Raw genomic sequence first — 16,704 nt, 5'->3', positions numbered from 1 at the left:
AATGAATGTAAATGCTGAAGGTTTAAACCCCTATGTAGTTAGGCACAGAAGTGCTTTGGGTTGCACTGGGAGATGAGGAGGGATCTTCACAGTGTGGTGCTGGATGCAGGATGGGAAGAGACAGAAAATTTTCGCCCTTGTGGTTTTGAAGTAGGTTCAGCTTGACAGTGAAATTGCTAACTAAAATGGCAGTGCTCTGGGCTGTTGCCATAATTTGGCTTATGCACTTATCAAAAAAAAAAAAAGAAAATCTGTAAATTTAAATATTACTCTGATGAGTAATTTTACTCTTTCCTGATGTTTTTGGACATGGTAGTCTGTTAATACCTGTATTGTATGTGGCTGAATCTTACTGTTAATTTATCTGTTGGTGGAGGAACTTTTAAAGTTTAGGTAAAATGAGGTTTAGCAATTTTAATTTTATGCCAGCAACTTAGTCAATACTGTCATAAGCAAGTCTGATGACACACTGAAATAATTCTTTGTTTTTCCTGATGCTTGTAGTAAAGGATTATTGTACATCCTCACTGCTTTGATGATGATCCTGGTCTTTGTGACCTTCTAATTCTCTTCCAAATTTCTACCTTATTTCTTGGTGAACTTGTAGCCATTTATTCTTGTGCCATCACGGTCCTTTAGTACAAATAGTTCTTCTCCCTCACAGGTGTTTACTCTGGTGTATTTCTAGATAACAATCCTTCCCATCACAATCTTCATGCTTACTCTGCAAAGAGGATCAAATTCTCGTATGCATTAAATGCTTTTTTAAAACTGGACGTATTTCATTTCATTTCAAACGAAACAAAGAAAACGAACAAACAAAATCCCCCAAATTGTTGAATTGTTGATTTGCAGAGAACAGGAGGAGGAGATGTCCACTCTGGGAAATAACTAAGGAGGATTTTCCAAGTTTGGAACAGGAGCTTGTCTAAGCATCCTTACTATTCTCCCTGTGGGCCATGATACCATTGCTAGGTTATTATTTAAACACTGGGTCTGACAGTTGACCACAGTAGAGCTGGTGGGTGGGTTTCCTTCCTGTTTGATACTGATACTCCAAATTTAGAGACAAACAGCTGCACTTCAGAGTTCACTGCAGCACTGGGCACAGAGAGTGAGGATGCACTTGTGGATTAATAAAAATGATGTTGCTGATTGCTGTCATGCAGTCTTGTCTGCAGCAATTTAACAGGTGAAAAGGGCAGAGAAGAGCCTTAGGGAGGGTGTCCAGAGAGCAGTATGCACAGCCCTTGACTATATAACATATATCACTGGGTCAGTTGGACACAGAAGAGTTGGGATTCCTCTGCCCTATTTGTAAAGAAATAATCATTGTCTGGTGCTAGAAAATTTGATTTGTCAGGATGACAATTTAATAGTTTGGTGAGTAACGTTTACCCATGAAGTAATACAGCAAATCAAGATTTGAGTTGGGAGAGGGAGGGAAGCAGTTTACTTTGGCGATTTTGGTGTGCTACAACTGCTTTATTCAGTTTTGGTATCTCCCAAATTTGAATTTTTCAATAAATTTTGAAAGAAATAAAATTGAAAATTGAAAAAAAAATTAAGAAAATGAAAAAATAAAATTGTTTCATTTGCATACTCATACGTTAACTGGCAAGGAATCAGATTAAGCTAACATAGTTGCATCACAAACTGATTTAAAAAACAAACAAACAAACCAAACCAAACCAAAAAACCAAACCCTCAAGTCCTTTATACAAATTGTCAGAGTTGGTTCTCACAAATGCAGAAATACAAGTGAGTTTTTCCTTTGGTTAAACATAGTGCTCTTAGCTGTTCCAGTTGTACCAGTGTTTCTGTATATTACCACAAAAGAGTATCATTATAGACAGAGCAAATTGCTATCATTAAATTTTCATCTGCATATGAAAGTGTGCAAAGAGAGATAGAGATATTAGGGGATATATTGTGCATAGCAATATTCTAATTTTTTGTCTTTTTAGCTTCAGGAATGGAGCTGTCTGTCTGAAGAGGACTCTGCCCAAATATTTGTAGTGTCCAAGCTCGTTCTACCAAGGACTCTCGTGTTACAACCTCATCTTTCTCGGAATGGCTGAGAAGGCTCCACCAGGGATCACCAAAAAGTCTTCAAGGTCTACGCTTTCTCTCCCTCCAGAACCAGTGGAGATCATTAGGAGCAAAGCCTGCTCACGGAGAGTTAAAATAAATGTTGGTGGGCTCAACCATGAAGTGCTGTGGAGGACTTTGGACAGACTTCCAAGGACACGATTAGGAAAGCTCAGAGACTGCAATACCCATGAATCTCTGCTAGAAGTATGTGATGACTATAATCTAAATGAAAACGAATATTTTTTTGATCGACACCCAGGAGCTTTCACTTCCATTTTGAATTTCTACAGGACAGGGAAACTACATATGATGGAAGAAATGTGTGCTCTTTCTTTTGGTCAGGAACTTGATTACTGGGGGATTGATGAGATATATTTAGAATCTTGCTGCCAGGCAAGATACCATCAAAAGAAAGAGCAGATGAATGAGGAACTGAGGAGAGAGGCAGAGACAATGCGAGAGAGAGAAGGGGAAGAGTTTGATAATACCTGCTGCCCAGAGAAAAGGAAGAAGCTTTGGGACTTGCTGGAGAAACCCAACTCATCTGTGGCAGCAAAGGTAGGATGAACAGTAGGCTTAACACAAAGACAGTAGAAAATAGTTTCGTGACCGGTGCATCTGACTTTGAGGAATTGACAGCTTTCACTAAAATATTCAGAGAAAAGAAGAATCTAAAAATATACATATCATGAAGTGAATGCACGCAGATCTGTCCTAAAACCCACTGAAATCAGCAGAAGAAACCCTGCTGAGTTCAGTTGTTTTTAGACAACTACTGTATTGTGCTTTTGCTGTAATGGTATCAGAAGCATCTGTGTGATTCTTAATGACTTCATATTAAATGAAAATACAGCCAGAGAGACCACTGTTTACTTGTTTGTTAGAAAAACATTTGGTTATGAGAAATAATAAGTTTCAGTTTGCTTGTCCTGTTGCAGGCTCTGCATAGGTGTGGTGTCAGTGTTTCGTAAGTTGTGCCGGGCAGATTATCAAAGCGTCAACAGCTGCTCTGGCAAGGTTTTACACCGGGCAAGGATTGCAGTACGTTTTCTCTTATGCTGCATTTTTGCAATCAAGAATTAGTGTGTTCTGTATAAAAATATTAAAGCGCATATATACACACATATATATGTATTTATATGTATGCCTGTATATATTTGTATGCTGTGCATGTATATAAACAAGTATATCCTCTATACATATATACACACACTTATACACACACAAATATATGTGTGAAATTTGTATGTATTCAGACAGAAGTGAGAACACATTCAAATGAAGCCGAGTCCTAGTACTGCTGCCTTCAAACAGGCAAGCTGGCTAAAGTCTCGCTGATACAGTGGAAAAGTTAAGCTGTGTTGTGAAAGTGGGACTGCACACACAGGTGTCGGTACTGCTATTTAAAAGGAAGATTTTCTTGCATTTTGAGGAACTTAATTGTTCTATTTGTGATGTGAGGCACTAATTAATTGAGGTAAATTGTGGAAGCTTGTCCCCGGTTTGAATGACTCAAAACGAAAATGTTTGATGTTTAGATGTTCATGGTAAGCTTAACTGTGGTTTTATTTTCTTCTGAATTTGCTGATTTGTTTTTGGTTGCAATGCTCTTGGACTAAGGTAAGTATTAAAATATGATGGTGCAATGGACAAAAAGCAGAATTTTGGCAAAGATTTTTCTTGCAATAGCAACTTCTTACTATCGAAGCACAATACACAATTTTTTTAATTTTAATTTTTCATTGTGGACTACCTAACAGTTTAAGCAAGGACTTAGTTTTGTAAAAAAAGAAAATATTTATTTTGCCATAATAGGATTCGTAATGAATAAAAGCTTATAGAAGAAAAATGAAAGTATTCAGAATATTTTAGAAAACTACATGAATATATTTTCTGCTTCCGAGATACATGTTCTGGGCCATATGTTCCTCTCCCGGGGAAGGAGCAGAGGGGAAGCAGATGGGCATAAGTTGTGCCAGAAAGGGTTCAGGGAAGCCGTGTTACACACTGTGATCCCCTGGTACAAGCTAACATCCATCAGCCTCCCCAGCACTTCTGTGACACAGCTGCTGCACTGCCTGCAGGACTCAGGGACCAGCTTTGCAGTCCTGCTTAGCTTGAAACATCACCAATGTGTTCTGTAACAGACCTGTCCTCCTGGATGCGGGCGGGAGGATCTCCTTTCTGAGCCATGCAGCTGAAATATTCTGCGTGTGACCTGGGAGATCGCCTGGTCATGGACGCTGCCTCTGTGACACCCGGCAGGCACATTTGTTTGTGAAATATTTTCATATATATATATATGAATATATATATATTTTTACATATATATATATATATGAAGGCAGTTGCCTCTAGGGCTTAAGACATATGCTTAGTTAGTGTTTTCTTAATTCTAGGTAGGAGTCAACACAGTAAAATGAACCAGATGAATAAAAAAACCAAATATACTGATTTTTCAGTTCTTTGCCTGTGACTAGCTTTCATTCTTTTGCATGAAATATATGATGGTTAAAGTCAGAAATATAGGATAGTTAAACTTGAGTGCTTGCTTTTGACCAAACTCTTATGACTTAACAGTGCCCCATCATGAATTTCCTTAAAAGGAGTTAGGCCAACTTTGACCTTTTAAGAAAACTCCCCTTTGGGCATTCTGACCAGATTTCTTCTCAGGTTTTGCAGATGAAAATGGCCCTTTCTTTAATTTCCCAGGATGCCTAAATAATTATTTTTTACCATTTTATTTCCCTTTTCCCTCATCTCCTAGTTTGATTGAATGTTATAGATCTATCCTTTCTTCCTACAGGGAGTTTCACATTGCACTCGTATATATGTTGTAATGGTTTTTGTTATTTCTATTGTCTTCTGCCTAAGTTAATGCCATTTAATGTGGTTTTTCTGTGGTTCTGGTAGCTAGAAGTCACCATAATATTTGCACTCAGTTTCTCTTTCTAGTGACCTTCAGTCTGTAAATATGCATATGAGCCAAAATTATAGTCAGATACACCTATGGCATCTCAGACAGCTGTAGAAACTTGTCTGAATGACATAGAGGAGAAAAACCCCCATCACAATACATTCAAACTTTGGTAACATAAACCAAAATATGCTTAAATCAGTTGGATGTACTTTGAAACAGTCTGGAGCCATCACGGACTGTGTTAGTTTTTGTGGCAAGGTTGTATTTGGAGTGTTTGCATAACATCACTTTCAGATTTCTCATCTTTTGTTCAGTCAAATAAGTTGCAAGTTAGTCCTGAAATAAGAGGCACAACCATCTTCTTTCCTCTGTAGGAGCGGAAAGGATGGTGGCATTTTGACAGTGGGAAGTTTGGAACCATGCGAGGAAATATTCAAATACTCAAATTCCAATACTAGCTCCATTTCAAACTTCTGTAGAAAAAAATGAAACCATATCAATGTGCATAGCTATCCTTCTATGTCTGTTCAGTCATTCAGAGCCTGTGTAGTATCCAAGCAATTGACAGGAACAGCTTGCTTTTTAATCCCTTTCACATCAAAGATTAGGAATGTGAGATAAACACTCGGATGTGGTTTTGATATGTGACTGTGTCTTGCCACTTCTTGACTCTGCTAAGATCCCTTCTAGGTCTGATCCAAAGCTTACTGAATTAAGAGGGAGTCCCGCTTTGGATTAGGCATCTCAGGACAAATCCTGCGCCTTTCGAGGTCAGCAAAGGTTTGCCATTGACTGCTCTTACAGCAAGGTGGAACAGAACAAGGTGACAGTGAATGAGCAGCAAATGTTTTACAGGACTTGTAACAGTTAATGGGACAAAGCAAGAAGGATGTGTGGCAAGAAACAAAAACTATGGTTATCTGGTAAAAATGGAATATTATAGGTCAAGTACTGTTACACAATATGGGCACACTTTCCTATGTGAGTTTTTCTTAATTTTAGTAAATGCAGACATGCACCTTACCTCAGTCACTAATTATCATATTAGAAGCACATCAGTTCTTGCTTAGTCCTCCACCCAGCAAAGCTCTCTGTGGATTCGGTAGGTGTTTTAGCTGAGGAATACAGGATTCACCTCCATTTTCTGATGTTCTCATTCATAAGCTTTTTAAGTAGGATTAAGATAAAAATGTCCAGAAGTCCAGCCACTTCAGAATATACAGTGCTATGAAATAAGAAGGAGTGCTGGGATTTAGAAAGAACGAGAATTTTGCGTATACTACATCCCAGAGAATCCCAAGGTCTGTTCCCCAAACCAGAGGGTTTTGCATGAGTCTGGCATTTTTTGGCCCAGAGGAACATCTGAGTTTTTAGACCAGGCATTTATTTATACTTACTGTGTAAACAGCAGTTTGTAAAAACTCTATTAAAAAAAAAAAAGAAAAAAGAAAAAAAGAAATTATTTTTATATTTTGGTCTTCTGTTTGACATTGCTGGACCTAAAACAACCTCCATAGTGCAGCAGCAGCTTTGACCAACCTGTCAATAATTTCAAAAATTACTAGTAGCATAGGGTTTTCTTTTTTTAAAGTTATATGAAACCTGATTTGGTTGAAAGTGTTCTCTCTTAATTCTGTTTATGTCACTGCATTGCTGATTTGTCCTTACTTCCTTTTGTTAATTTCTTTTTTCTTGGGGTTAGTTTTCTGGTTTATTACAAACTGTAACATGAGTATTCCTCCTTTGTAAAAAGCACACTAATTTATCAGCTAAGTAGTGGATTCTGGATTATAGAAGGTATAATTATCCCAAGCCTGACTGGAAATTGCGAGGAGTTTGTGTGCAGTATTCAGTAACTAATCCCTTATGAGAAAAAATTCCTTTGGGGGAGTGGAGAAGATGCATGGAAGAGGAGATTCAGGCTGCTGATATTTATTTAGCTGCAAGTGCATTATGGGTAGGCTTGCCCCAATGACTTGCCAAGAGAGGGCACACCTATTTTATGTTAAAGGCCTGATTCTTATTTTGCATGAGTCTGTCTTATGTATAATTCACACTGATGCCCATACATACTCTTTACAGAGCAGCTTAAGAGGGGTCTTGGGGTAAGTCATGCATGACTTCATAACAGAGTATGATATAGGACATTTCAGTATTCTTTTGCCAGTCCTCATAAATGATCTCCTAGATTGTCACACAGTGTTCATTCGGGGGAGAACCCTAATGAATGGTATGCTACTGGTTCTTTTTGTGTTGAAGGTAACATCACATATACTCAAGACTTTAGGAAAACTTTTGGCTGGTTCATATCTTGTGAAGAACAGCTATCACACATAAGCAAAGTGTCAACAGCTAGATGTTTGCACCAAGATACTAAAGTGTTCAAGTGAAAAAAATACTTTTTTTGTGTTTTCGTGCTTTATGTTATATGAATAAAATACTTTTCTTGCTTATGCCCTCTTCTCAGTTTAGGTTCTGTTAGACATTCTGTGTCATCCTGATTTTGTCAATATTTCTCCCTACAAAAGCTTATATTCTATGTTGTGTCCCATCTAACTTAGACCAAGGATGAAGATTACAGAGTTAAGACTTTCTCTTTTCTAAATTGTGAGGAATGGCTTTTGTATTTGTTTGAGTTGCACAAGTTTTTGTATTGTATATAATACACCAATGGGCATGATAACATTCATTGAAGATAAGTGATGTTTTCTAGCTGATGTGTTGGTTGACTTCTGTTTGACCTCTGGCTTCAATTTATTTTTTTAGGAGAATTCTGCCACAAACCTTTATCTGAATTTACTACCAGGAGTGTTATGGTTTGCAATGTCACTCCCAATACTTTATAGAAATGTATCTCCTGAAACTAAGTTATGGTAAAGCACAGAGAATGGTCACTGGTGATAAATATGTACCTTCATCTCACCAGTGTTTTTGGTGAGGACGCTTATTATCACTCTTTGCTTTTAAGGTGAAGTTATTGCTTGTGCCAAATGATAAAGTCAGTCAATGTGACTGTAAGACAAGAAGATTATATTTGATCCCAGTCATTCATATTTAATAACTCAAGTGTTTTAATGTCTTGAAAGATAAGTGAATATATTGTTTTTTCAATAGATATTATATCAAGGAACAAAGAAGACTGGCAGTAGTTAATTGATTTTGTTTTAAGAACTTCTGTATGCTCAGTGCTGAGCTGGTCATTAAAAGATTATTTACCTTCTTTATACTTCTTAGATGGAGTATCATGTAACTCATGATTCAGCATTTTTGGTCAGCTTAAAGTATCATGGGAATAGGGATACCATCTGATCTATCTTGCTCCAGAGGTGTTTAATACCTTAGTTACATATGGGTTCCCTCTAGCCTTGAGATCTTGGTGGTGGTGTGCTGAAAGGTCTTGCTTCAGACTTATTAAAAGAACTTACTGAAACCTACTATTGGAATAAAATGATTAAAATGTCCTTTCAACTGACCTGTTTATTATTGACACTTAATTCTCAGTGAAACAGATGCTGAAATTTTGGAAGCAGTGCCAGGGGCAAAGATGCTTCATATTCATAACTCATATTCAGACAGTCCATCGCTGACTTCAAGCACTGGCACCAGGGAATATCCCTGTTCACTGTATGAACAGAGGGAAGGGAACCTTCCCTTCTAGATTTTGATAAGGGGCTTCATTGACTCTGGTTTTATGGACACATTAAGGAAAATAAAAGGGGATTGATGATGAGTCTTGTTAAAGGAGGGGAAAAACCCAGGAATAATTGTTTTAAAAATCGGGGGAATTCCATTTTCTGTATTTGGTAATACGATCTAATTGGTAATGTTTTGCAAAACAAAGTTTTAAAGTAACAAGTAGTGTGTGCCTGCACTTGTGACACCATTCATAGAATCACACAGTAGCTCCTGCACAACCTACTAGGATTTGGAAGATATGATATTACAATGAATTACCAGCAGGTACAATCTTCATGAGGACAGCTGTGCTTTGCCAGAAGGGATAGAAAGCAGTATTCTGATTTACCCTGTAATTTATGTGTCCGTAATTTAGGAGAGCAATTTAACTGTACAATGACTGCTTTTTTTGCCACTGCTCATATCCTTTTTCTTATAACTGTTAACCATGAATCGAGGGTAGACCAGCATCAATTGCATATACCTTCTAAAATATGCACTTGCAGTATTTCTAGTTGGGATGGTGATGTTTTGGGCATTACAGCATGGCCCTCCATAACATCAGAGGCATTTCGCAAGCTGAATTTTCAGCTGTGACATGTCACTTGAGCTGTGTAATGCCTGAGTGGACAGACCAGGCTGTTGTGCCTTTCCTTTCACCCAGAGACAGATCATATGTCCTAAAAATGTTGCATTTCCGTTCCGTGTTTTTATAAGCAGCTGCCAGTGCATTGTCTTCTAAGATATTTGGAAGCAATCAAATGTCAGGGAGATACACTAATAAATTAAATGATGAAACATTATCCAGACCAAATCTGTGGGAAACAAAGGGCTGCACATTTTGTCTGGATGAACAGGCTCCGTGTTGCTTTTGTAAAGCTGAGAGCAAAACAATCTGTATGATCACCTGCAAACTGGCCTTTGTTTGGGTTCTCTGATTTTTGCATGTTATTTATTTCAGAGAACGGTATTTATCTTGACATATGGCTGACTCATGAGTTTTCTATTTGATGAAGATATTTGAATATTTGACGCGTAGCACTGAATCCTAGGTCCTTTGAGGGAATATTGGAAACAAGCATGTGACACTTGCACAGCTGTTTCAAAGTGACTTTGAGATCAAAAAAGTATCCCAGTAGAGTTTCTGTATGAAGCCCCCATGGTCTACTCTTTGCATGCCTTGGTCACTCTCTCTTTGGAGAGGTGTGCAGTACGGCCAGGATTTCAGGTGGGAAAAGTAAATGTATTTGATTTGCACTTGTTGAGACCCAGAAAACACTCCTGCATTTGAATTAATTTCATAAGTGTACAGTATCCTTTCCACATGAATTTATGGCATAATGGGTGAGTGAATACCTGAATTCCACATACTATACCCGAGACAGGTCTTCTAGTGTTCTCAACAGCAATGGAAAGAGTCAAGTTGCCTTTGAAAATCATGCTTACTTTGGCATTGTAACCATTAAGTCTACGTATTAACAAACTAGCCTTTATTTCCAAAATAACTGTTTGGGTTTGTTGGAGCTTATCTTATGCATATACTATGTGTAAGTATATATAATATTGACAGCTGAGCATTTCCCATTTTTTTTAAACTTACAATATTGCACAATGAGAAGATGTGTGAGATGGTTAAAGCAATCAGAACAGTGGTTTTCTCTCACTGTTTAAGTGCCTACAAACTGCTTGAATCATATTTGCTGAATTTTCAAGTCATCTTGTAACCACTTGTTATAAATATTCATAAAGGGTTTCTTTTAAAATGCAGAGAAAAACAGGAGCCAGAACACAGGATGCAGACCTGAAGTCTGAGGAAATTTTTTTCTGAATGGCAAGGTGAACTCCTGAATTTGGTTGAGTCTTGTCTGACCTCTGAAGCTCAGGTTCATTCCTCACTGAGAACATTTTTATGCCTACTGCTTGTGGGAAGTGGTGGTGTGTTCCCATAAGCTCCTTCTTAAAAACTATCGCTTCACTGAACTAATAAAAAAGCTTCTAGGATTATACAAGCTTTTCTGTTCTAACCTCTAAAAGGTAAGGCAATTAAAAGTCCAAAAAGAGCAAAGTTCTTCACAAAACAGCTCTTAAAGGGAGATCCTTACTTTCCAAGGCAGCAAAGGGCTTCACTGCAAAACATTGGGGTACATTTGTTACCCAGAGTTCAGTGTCTTCACTCATCATTCATTGGGTTCCTCCTGAAGCAACCGCAAGGGTTAGACATTGCTCTAAATAGCTCAGGTATGGCACAGGCCAGAGCTATCCCAAGGATAGCCAGGTTGCAGTGACAGTTTCAGTCACTGGCCACTTGCAGAATGCCCCATTGGAAGGGGTTGCTGGTGGCATTCTTTGGGACAGTCCAGCTTGCCGTGATTCCACATGGTGTATTTTTGGTGAACTCCTGAGATGGTCCCATTTTCCACTAAGTTGGATTTCTCTGGCAGACAGAAATTGCGTCAGGCTTTGTTTACAAACTCTTATTGTCACTCTTTCTTTCCTGAGCACTGTAGCCTCTTTTTGGATTACTCACTGAAGGATCCTTGGGTGAACTGACCATTCTGTTTTACTGAAGCATCTACCAGTCTGTTCGGCTTTGGGGAGGGTTTTTCTGAAGAACAGTGAATATTGCTAAAATAAATTATGTAAGGTAGTTCTTTTGCAGAGTGCAAGACATCATCTGTGTTACAGGCTTGTTCTGAGAAGAATTGGAACTCATTTCCACTTCTATTATTTTCACAAAGCCCTTGTACTTTCATAAATTTTCTTTTAAAAATTTTGATATAACTTCCTTTGTGGAGTTAAATGCCGTTTTAAAAAACTGTTCCAAAAGTATCTTGGTCTGTGGTCTATGTATGTATGCATGCAAATATATTTTGTGAGATAATAGCACAGAAAAATTTGGCAAGTGGCCCTGAATTCGGTCATAACACTGACATTGACTTCAAAGCACTTTAGGCCATCGCTACTAGCATTTAGCACAGAAGGCAAAACATCTAATAGGAAAAGAGTACGTAGGTATGAGGCCAGTCCTGTTTCACTGAACCATACAGCCTTTTTTTAGAATTGAACAGGACGGACAGATGACTTAGAAATAATTTAGAGCTGAGGCTGTAAGTCTGGGAGGTATCTGATCACAAGTCTGTTCGGTACTTAGCAGCCCTTCAGGCCAGCATGGTACAGTTTAGTCTCTTTGCTGGCGATACATAAATTAACTTCAGGAACGGCGAGCACTTGTAATTCTGTGGCAGGAATTATAACTAGCCACTTCTGCATCTCTGACTCAGGTGGCTTGAAACCCACTTAAAGCTCTGGGAATGGGCAGGCCAAGCCTCATGAATTCAAAATGAGGACCGAAAGCCTGGAGTCATTTTGAAATGCTTCTGCTGTTTTGCCCTGTGTCATGGCAGAACACTTAATAACTCTTCATGCTGAGCACAGGTGGCTTCTCATGCCTTTCCTTTGGCCCATGACCTGCATATGGTCAGCTTTTTTATTTTTCCTTATGATTCAAGATTTTCTATGTCATTTTACAGTCTTTTACCTAACTGCAGGTGCGTGAAGTGTCATTTGCTGTGTTTGAGGGTGTTTAGCAGAGGTCAGGACAGTGGCGCCAGGTCTGTGAGACACCTGGTTCCGTGTCCAGGTTCCATGAGATTGAAGGTCCTGCGAATCACTTTGATGAGCAACTTTTATGTTGGGAAGAAAGACAGTGCTTCTCCATAGAGGATTAGAAATCTATATTTGTGTTCTGTTACTTTAGTAAAGGAAACATGAAAGCTTGAAGACAGAAGAAGGGCGTGGTTTCATGATAAAGTTCATTACAGAAGATATTATAATCTGAGAAAATTCGCAGTTATTTTTTACAAGAAATAGAATAAGAATTCCCTACACTTCTACTGTTTATTCTGCCAAAAATCAATAAATGTTATTGGAACGAATGGTTTACAGAGTTGACCAGTTATTTTAGAAGGTATACAAGCTAAAGCCTCTGGATTGAATGGTAAATAATAGAGTTTCTCTGTGTCTTTAAAATGTCTTTTAACTTGACTTAAAAGTGAGTTTTTCAAAATGGTAAAAAAAGGGGAAAAAAACTTTGCAAGTTGATTTATAATGCCACTAGAGTGACCTGTTAGGAAAATGAAGAGAGAGTGGTGTAAATGCTTGCCCTTCCTCTTCATGAGTCAGCTAATAGGCATAGTGATTTAGTGATGGATTAGATGCAGTTATTGGTTGAAGAAGTTCCCCTGTCCCCTTATCTGCATATTAGGACATCCTAGTGAGCACTCAAAAATCAAATATTTTCACCAGGAATATTTTCACTCCACCAGCACTGGTAGTGGATTTGTGTCCTGGTGCTATTTTAGCCTTATGCACTGCATTTCCTGCCTCTCCTCATGACTGTGTTTTCATAAGATGAGGTTGGGTGCACCATAAAAAATGAACTGAACAGTCTTACCCACAGAAATAAATGTGAAATTCTGAAAAGAAAAAAATGGCAAAGAAAGAGAGGAAAAGAAAGAAAGAGATAACCGTAGTAAACACCGACCAGCCTGAAGTCTGCTCCGATGATCAAATCATGCACATTTGTTACAGTTCTATTTTGCTATTTTTAAATGGGAGAATTCAGTCTAATATCACAAACATACAGATCCATGCAGTTTCTTAACTTCTAGTTGCATTTAGTTTCTTATGGTAAATATTGTGTTTTATGAATACTTTTGCTAACCAACATTTGACCCTCAGGCCAATTCTTATATATGCTTCAGTGAACCTGTTACTAATTTACTGTAGTCTGAATTTTAGATTATGCTGCCTAATGGTGAGGTTGGTATGCATGGATTTAATTCTAAATGACGTATGAAACATTTACTCAAAATGCTGTAGCTACGCCAGTAATAGTAGCTTCTTCAGTCTGTTGAATTCAGGAAGAATCAATGCAGTTTGTTACATACTTGTATGTGTAGTTTTGGATGAAATAAGTATGTTGAAGAAAGAGTCTTTTAATTAGAGTAGCTGATGGAGATGAGATCTTGGACTGAAAAATAATCTGCTTGATGAGTGTATTATAGAGAGAATAGATGAGGGCTTGATGTGCTCTTTAGGAAGCATTCTTAGTACTTGTTAACATGGAATAGTGAGACAAGTTTTATTAAAATACTGTGTCACTGATGTCAGTAATGTCTGTATGAAGAATAAGCTCTTCTGAAATACTTCTCTTTTCCGAAAGCAAATTAATTTCCTTTGATGATGATGAGATGCTTTGAGGATGAGAGCTGGTGTGTCTGACTCACAGGTGTCCCCACTCAGACTGATTTCTGTTGTTATTTGAAAATAAATTTTTTCGTTTAAGCCTGTATCAAATTGAAAGGAAAAACCTAATCTTAGAAATATCCCTTATTGCACTGAATCTCTGATAACATGTCTGAAGTATCTCAGCAATAATGTATTCACATTAATGTGACTTCATCTGTTTCCTCTGTAATTTGATTGAAAACCAAACCCTAACCCTTACCTAAAGCCCATGTACCCGAGAAGGAGGCTGTGTGTGACAGAGAAGGGGTTAATAGAGCACAGTTTCTGGCAGGGTTTTACTGCTGCCAATCTTTCATGGAAGTGTCCTCCCCCAGGGCTTTATTGGAAAGGCACAGTGCAGCTGCAAAGGGCACGGTGCAGGCACAGATGTCTTCTGCTTGTGAAGTCAAGCTGAAAGCCAGCATGCAAAAACTGATGGAGAGTCTGTGTCAGTCACTGCGAAAAGGAAGCACAATTGCAAATCTCTTTGATAACTTTGCCCCCTCTCTCTTTAAAAAGGAAGATGGGAGGAAAACCTTCAAAAGCTCTGAACGTTTCCTCATATTCTAGTGTGTGGAAAGGAGTGTTATCCCTCGGGAACTAGGCTGAACTCCAGTGGTCCTGTCGGGAGGAACAATGCTTCAAAGGCATGTGCTAATTGTAGATCCCTGTGGCAGATCAGTTTGCTGCAGGAGCACCCATGGTAATGGTTCCTCGTTCCAAATGGGTGATAATAGACAGTTCTTCAGTGCTGTACCATAGGCAAATAGCACCTCTGGGCACAGAAATGGCATTGCCCCTGCATAGAGGTACATGAGTAAAACTTACAAGAACAACGGATGTTTTAAAATGGATTTCCCCTTTTCCTTTCCCATACCTCTACAATCACAGTTTTCTTCTCCCTATTATACATGCATGAAGCAGTCAATTGGAAGTCAAGCAAATCTTTCTGTTTTCTTTAGGTCTCAACAGAGGAATCTCATAAAATTTATACATTTTCGCTAAAATGCTTATTTTTTTAATATTACCATAACTATTGTTTTAAAACTTCTCTAGAGTGAAATCTCCCCTCCAGTGAGATGTTCACCTAAGTCTCCTGGATTTGCATGTTTATAGCTGAAGGGCAACCAAATATTGTCTGTGGTGTGCATTGCTGTAATATTGATTTAGCATGTAAGAACAAAGAAGATGGTTTTCTCAGTGGATGGAAAACCCTGATAAATTTATTCAATGATGTCAAATACTTTGGCATTCTTTGTTCAGTGAGTTGTCACAGATAAGGTAGATATCATGGGCTTAAGAGTGCTATTTTGAAACACAGTTGTTAAAGGAGATTTACAGCACTCTGAAAAAATGGGAGTGAGATAACAGATCAAAATGAAGATATAAAATACAGATCCAAGTTGTGTCTGAACAGCAAAAGCCGTCTTTTCTTCCCCACAAAATCTGTAGTCACAGATTGTGTCTGCGATTGTGACACAGATGTGTCAGTGTTTCTTCTGTGCAATAGTGTCCTTTAACCCTCAAAGGTTAGGAAACCCTCAAAGACACCAGGCTTGGTGATGATGAGAGCTCAGCCTCTGCACAGCAGCCAGTGCTGCATGAGGCCTTGTTGCAGAACAGCACTGGGCTCTGCACAAGGGCTTGCTTCAGGGGCAGCTGGGCAGCCTGTCTTGGGGACACAGTGAGGTGTCAGAGCTCTGGCTGGCTTGTCATGTGTCAAAGGCAGGAAACCTGCATCAGCAGCAAGATGCACGTTTGTTGGAATAACATATGTGATTTAGAGAACTAAATTGCATCCTGTATAAGTAACCTAATATTTCAGATGTTGAACTGGCATTATTTCATATGGTAAGGATGCAAAGAAAAAAAAAAAAAAGGAATAGGCAGTCCAAATCACCAGATAATTTTGCTAAGGCTAGATCATTAGAAAAGAAGACCAGTGACAAGGTAGGTAATAAGAGAAATATGGGCACCAAATATCTCAATATGTTGAGATTCTAGTGCATGTTAGGGTTTTGGTTCCTAAAAGCCATGGCATTATTACACAATTCTTCATAAAAATCCTTAGCTTGATATCTCATATAACTTTTTTTTCTATTGTGAGACCTTTTGGTCAAAGGTGGTGACTGTGTGATTTCATACAAAGGTTCTCCAGTTTCCCATTCATAGCAGGGAACTTCAGCCTAGTGACAGCAGGGTTTTACTTCTCATCTCCTGAGAGAGGAGATCTGATGACTAACCTACTTGTGAGTGAGATTATTCCTTCTGTGAAAGCAAAGCAGTGTTTTCTCCAACTGTGTAGGTCAGAATTTTAAACTAAGCTGGAGACAGCTGTTCCCTCATGTTTACTGACAGCTCATGTGTATGTGTTAGGCATGTGCATATAGAAGTTACTGTGCAAAGTGAGGTGCTTTGCAGCTGTGCTAAGTCACACAAGCACGTCACCACACCAGCCTGAAAACGAGGTATACACAGCAGAGGGGTTTACACTGTGCTTGAGAATATATTATATTCTCAGCTTTTTTGTTGTGTAAATCACTCCTACTAAAGATTTAGTGCCACAAGCTTACCTCTGGGGTGGAAACTTGTCTATTAAAGAAAGCATGAGAATTTTGTTGTATTTGGGGAGTAGAGTTAATGAGCCTTGCTTACAAATTAAATGCAGGCAGTAGATGTATGTTCCCATCTGTCTCTAATGTCATTGTTTTAGTACTGAGTTCTGT

General features: G+C 38.4%; 1 protein-coding gene across 2 annotated transcripts in view; it reads left to right on the top strand.

Moving 5' to 3' along the window:
* KCNB2 (potassium voltage-gated channel subfamily B member 2) overlaps positions 1-16,704 on the top strand; it is a 196,325-nt gene that overhangs the window by 15,283 nt on the left and 164,338 nt on the right. For both annotated transcript variants that reach the window (XM_050317935.1, XM_050317939.1), the window contains exon 2: positions 1,968-2,652. In XM_050317935.1, coding sequence (XP_050173892.1) covers positions 2,074-2,652 — 579 coding nt within the window. In that variant the 5' untranslated portion in view covers positions 1,968-2,073. The remainder of the gene's footprint in view (positions 1-1,967; positions 2,653-16,704) is intronic.

The sequence above is a fragment of the Myiozetetes cayanensis genome, unplaced genomic scaffold (genome assembly GCF_022539395.1).
Source record: "Myiozetetes cayanensis isolate MyiCay16 unplaced genomic scaffold, myiCay2020 scf1, whole genome shotgun sequence".
NCBI lineage: Eukaryota > Metazoa > Chordata > Aves > Passeriformes > Tyrannidae > Myiozetetes > Myiozetetes cayanensis.
Note: the sequence above shows the minus strand (reverse complement) of the source record. Positions and strands in the feature narration are given on the sequence as shown.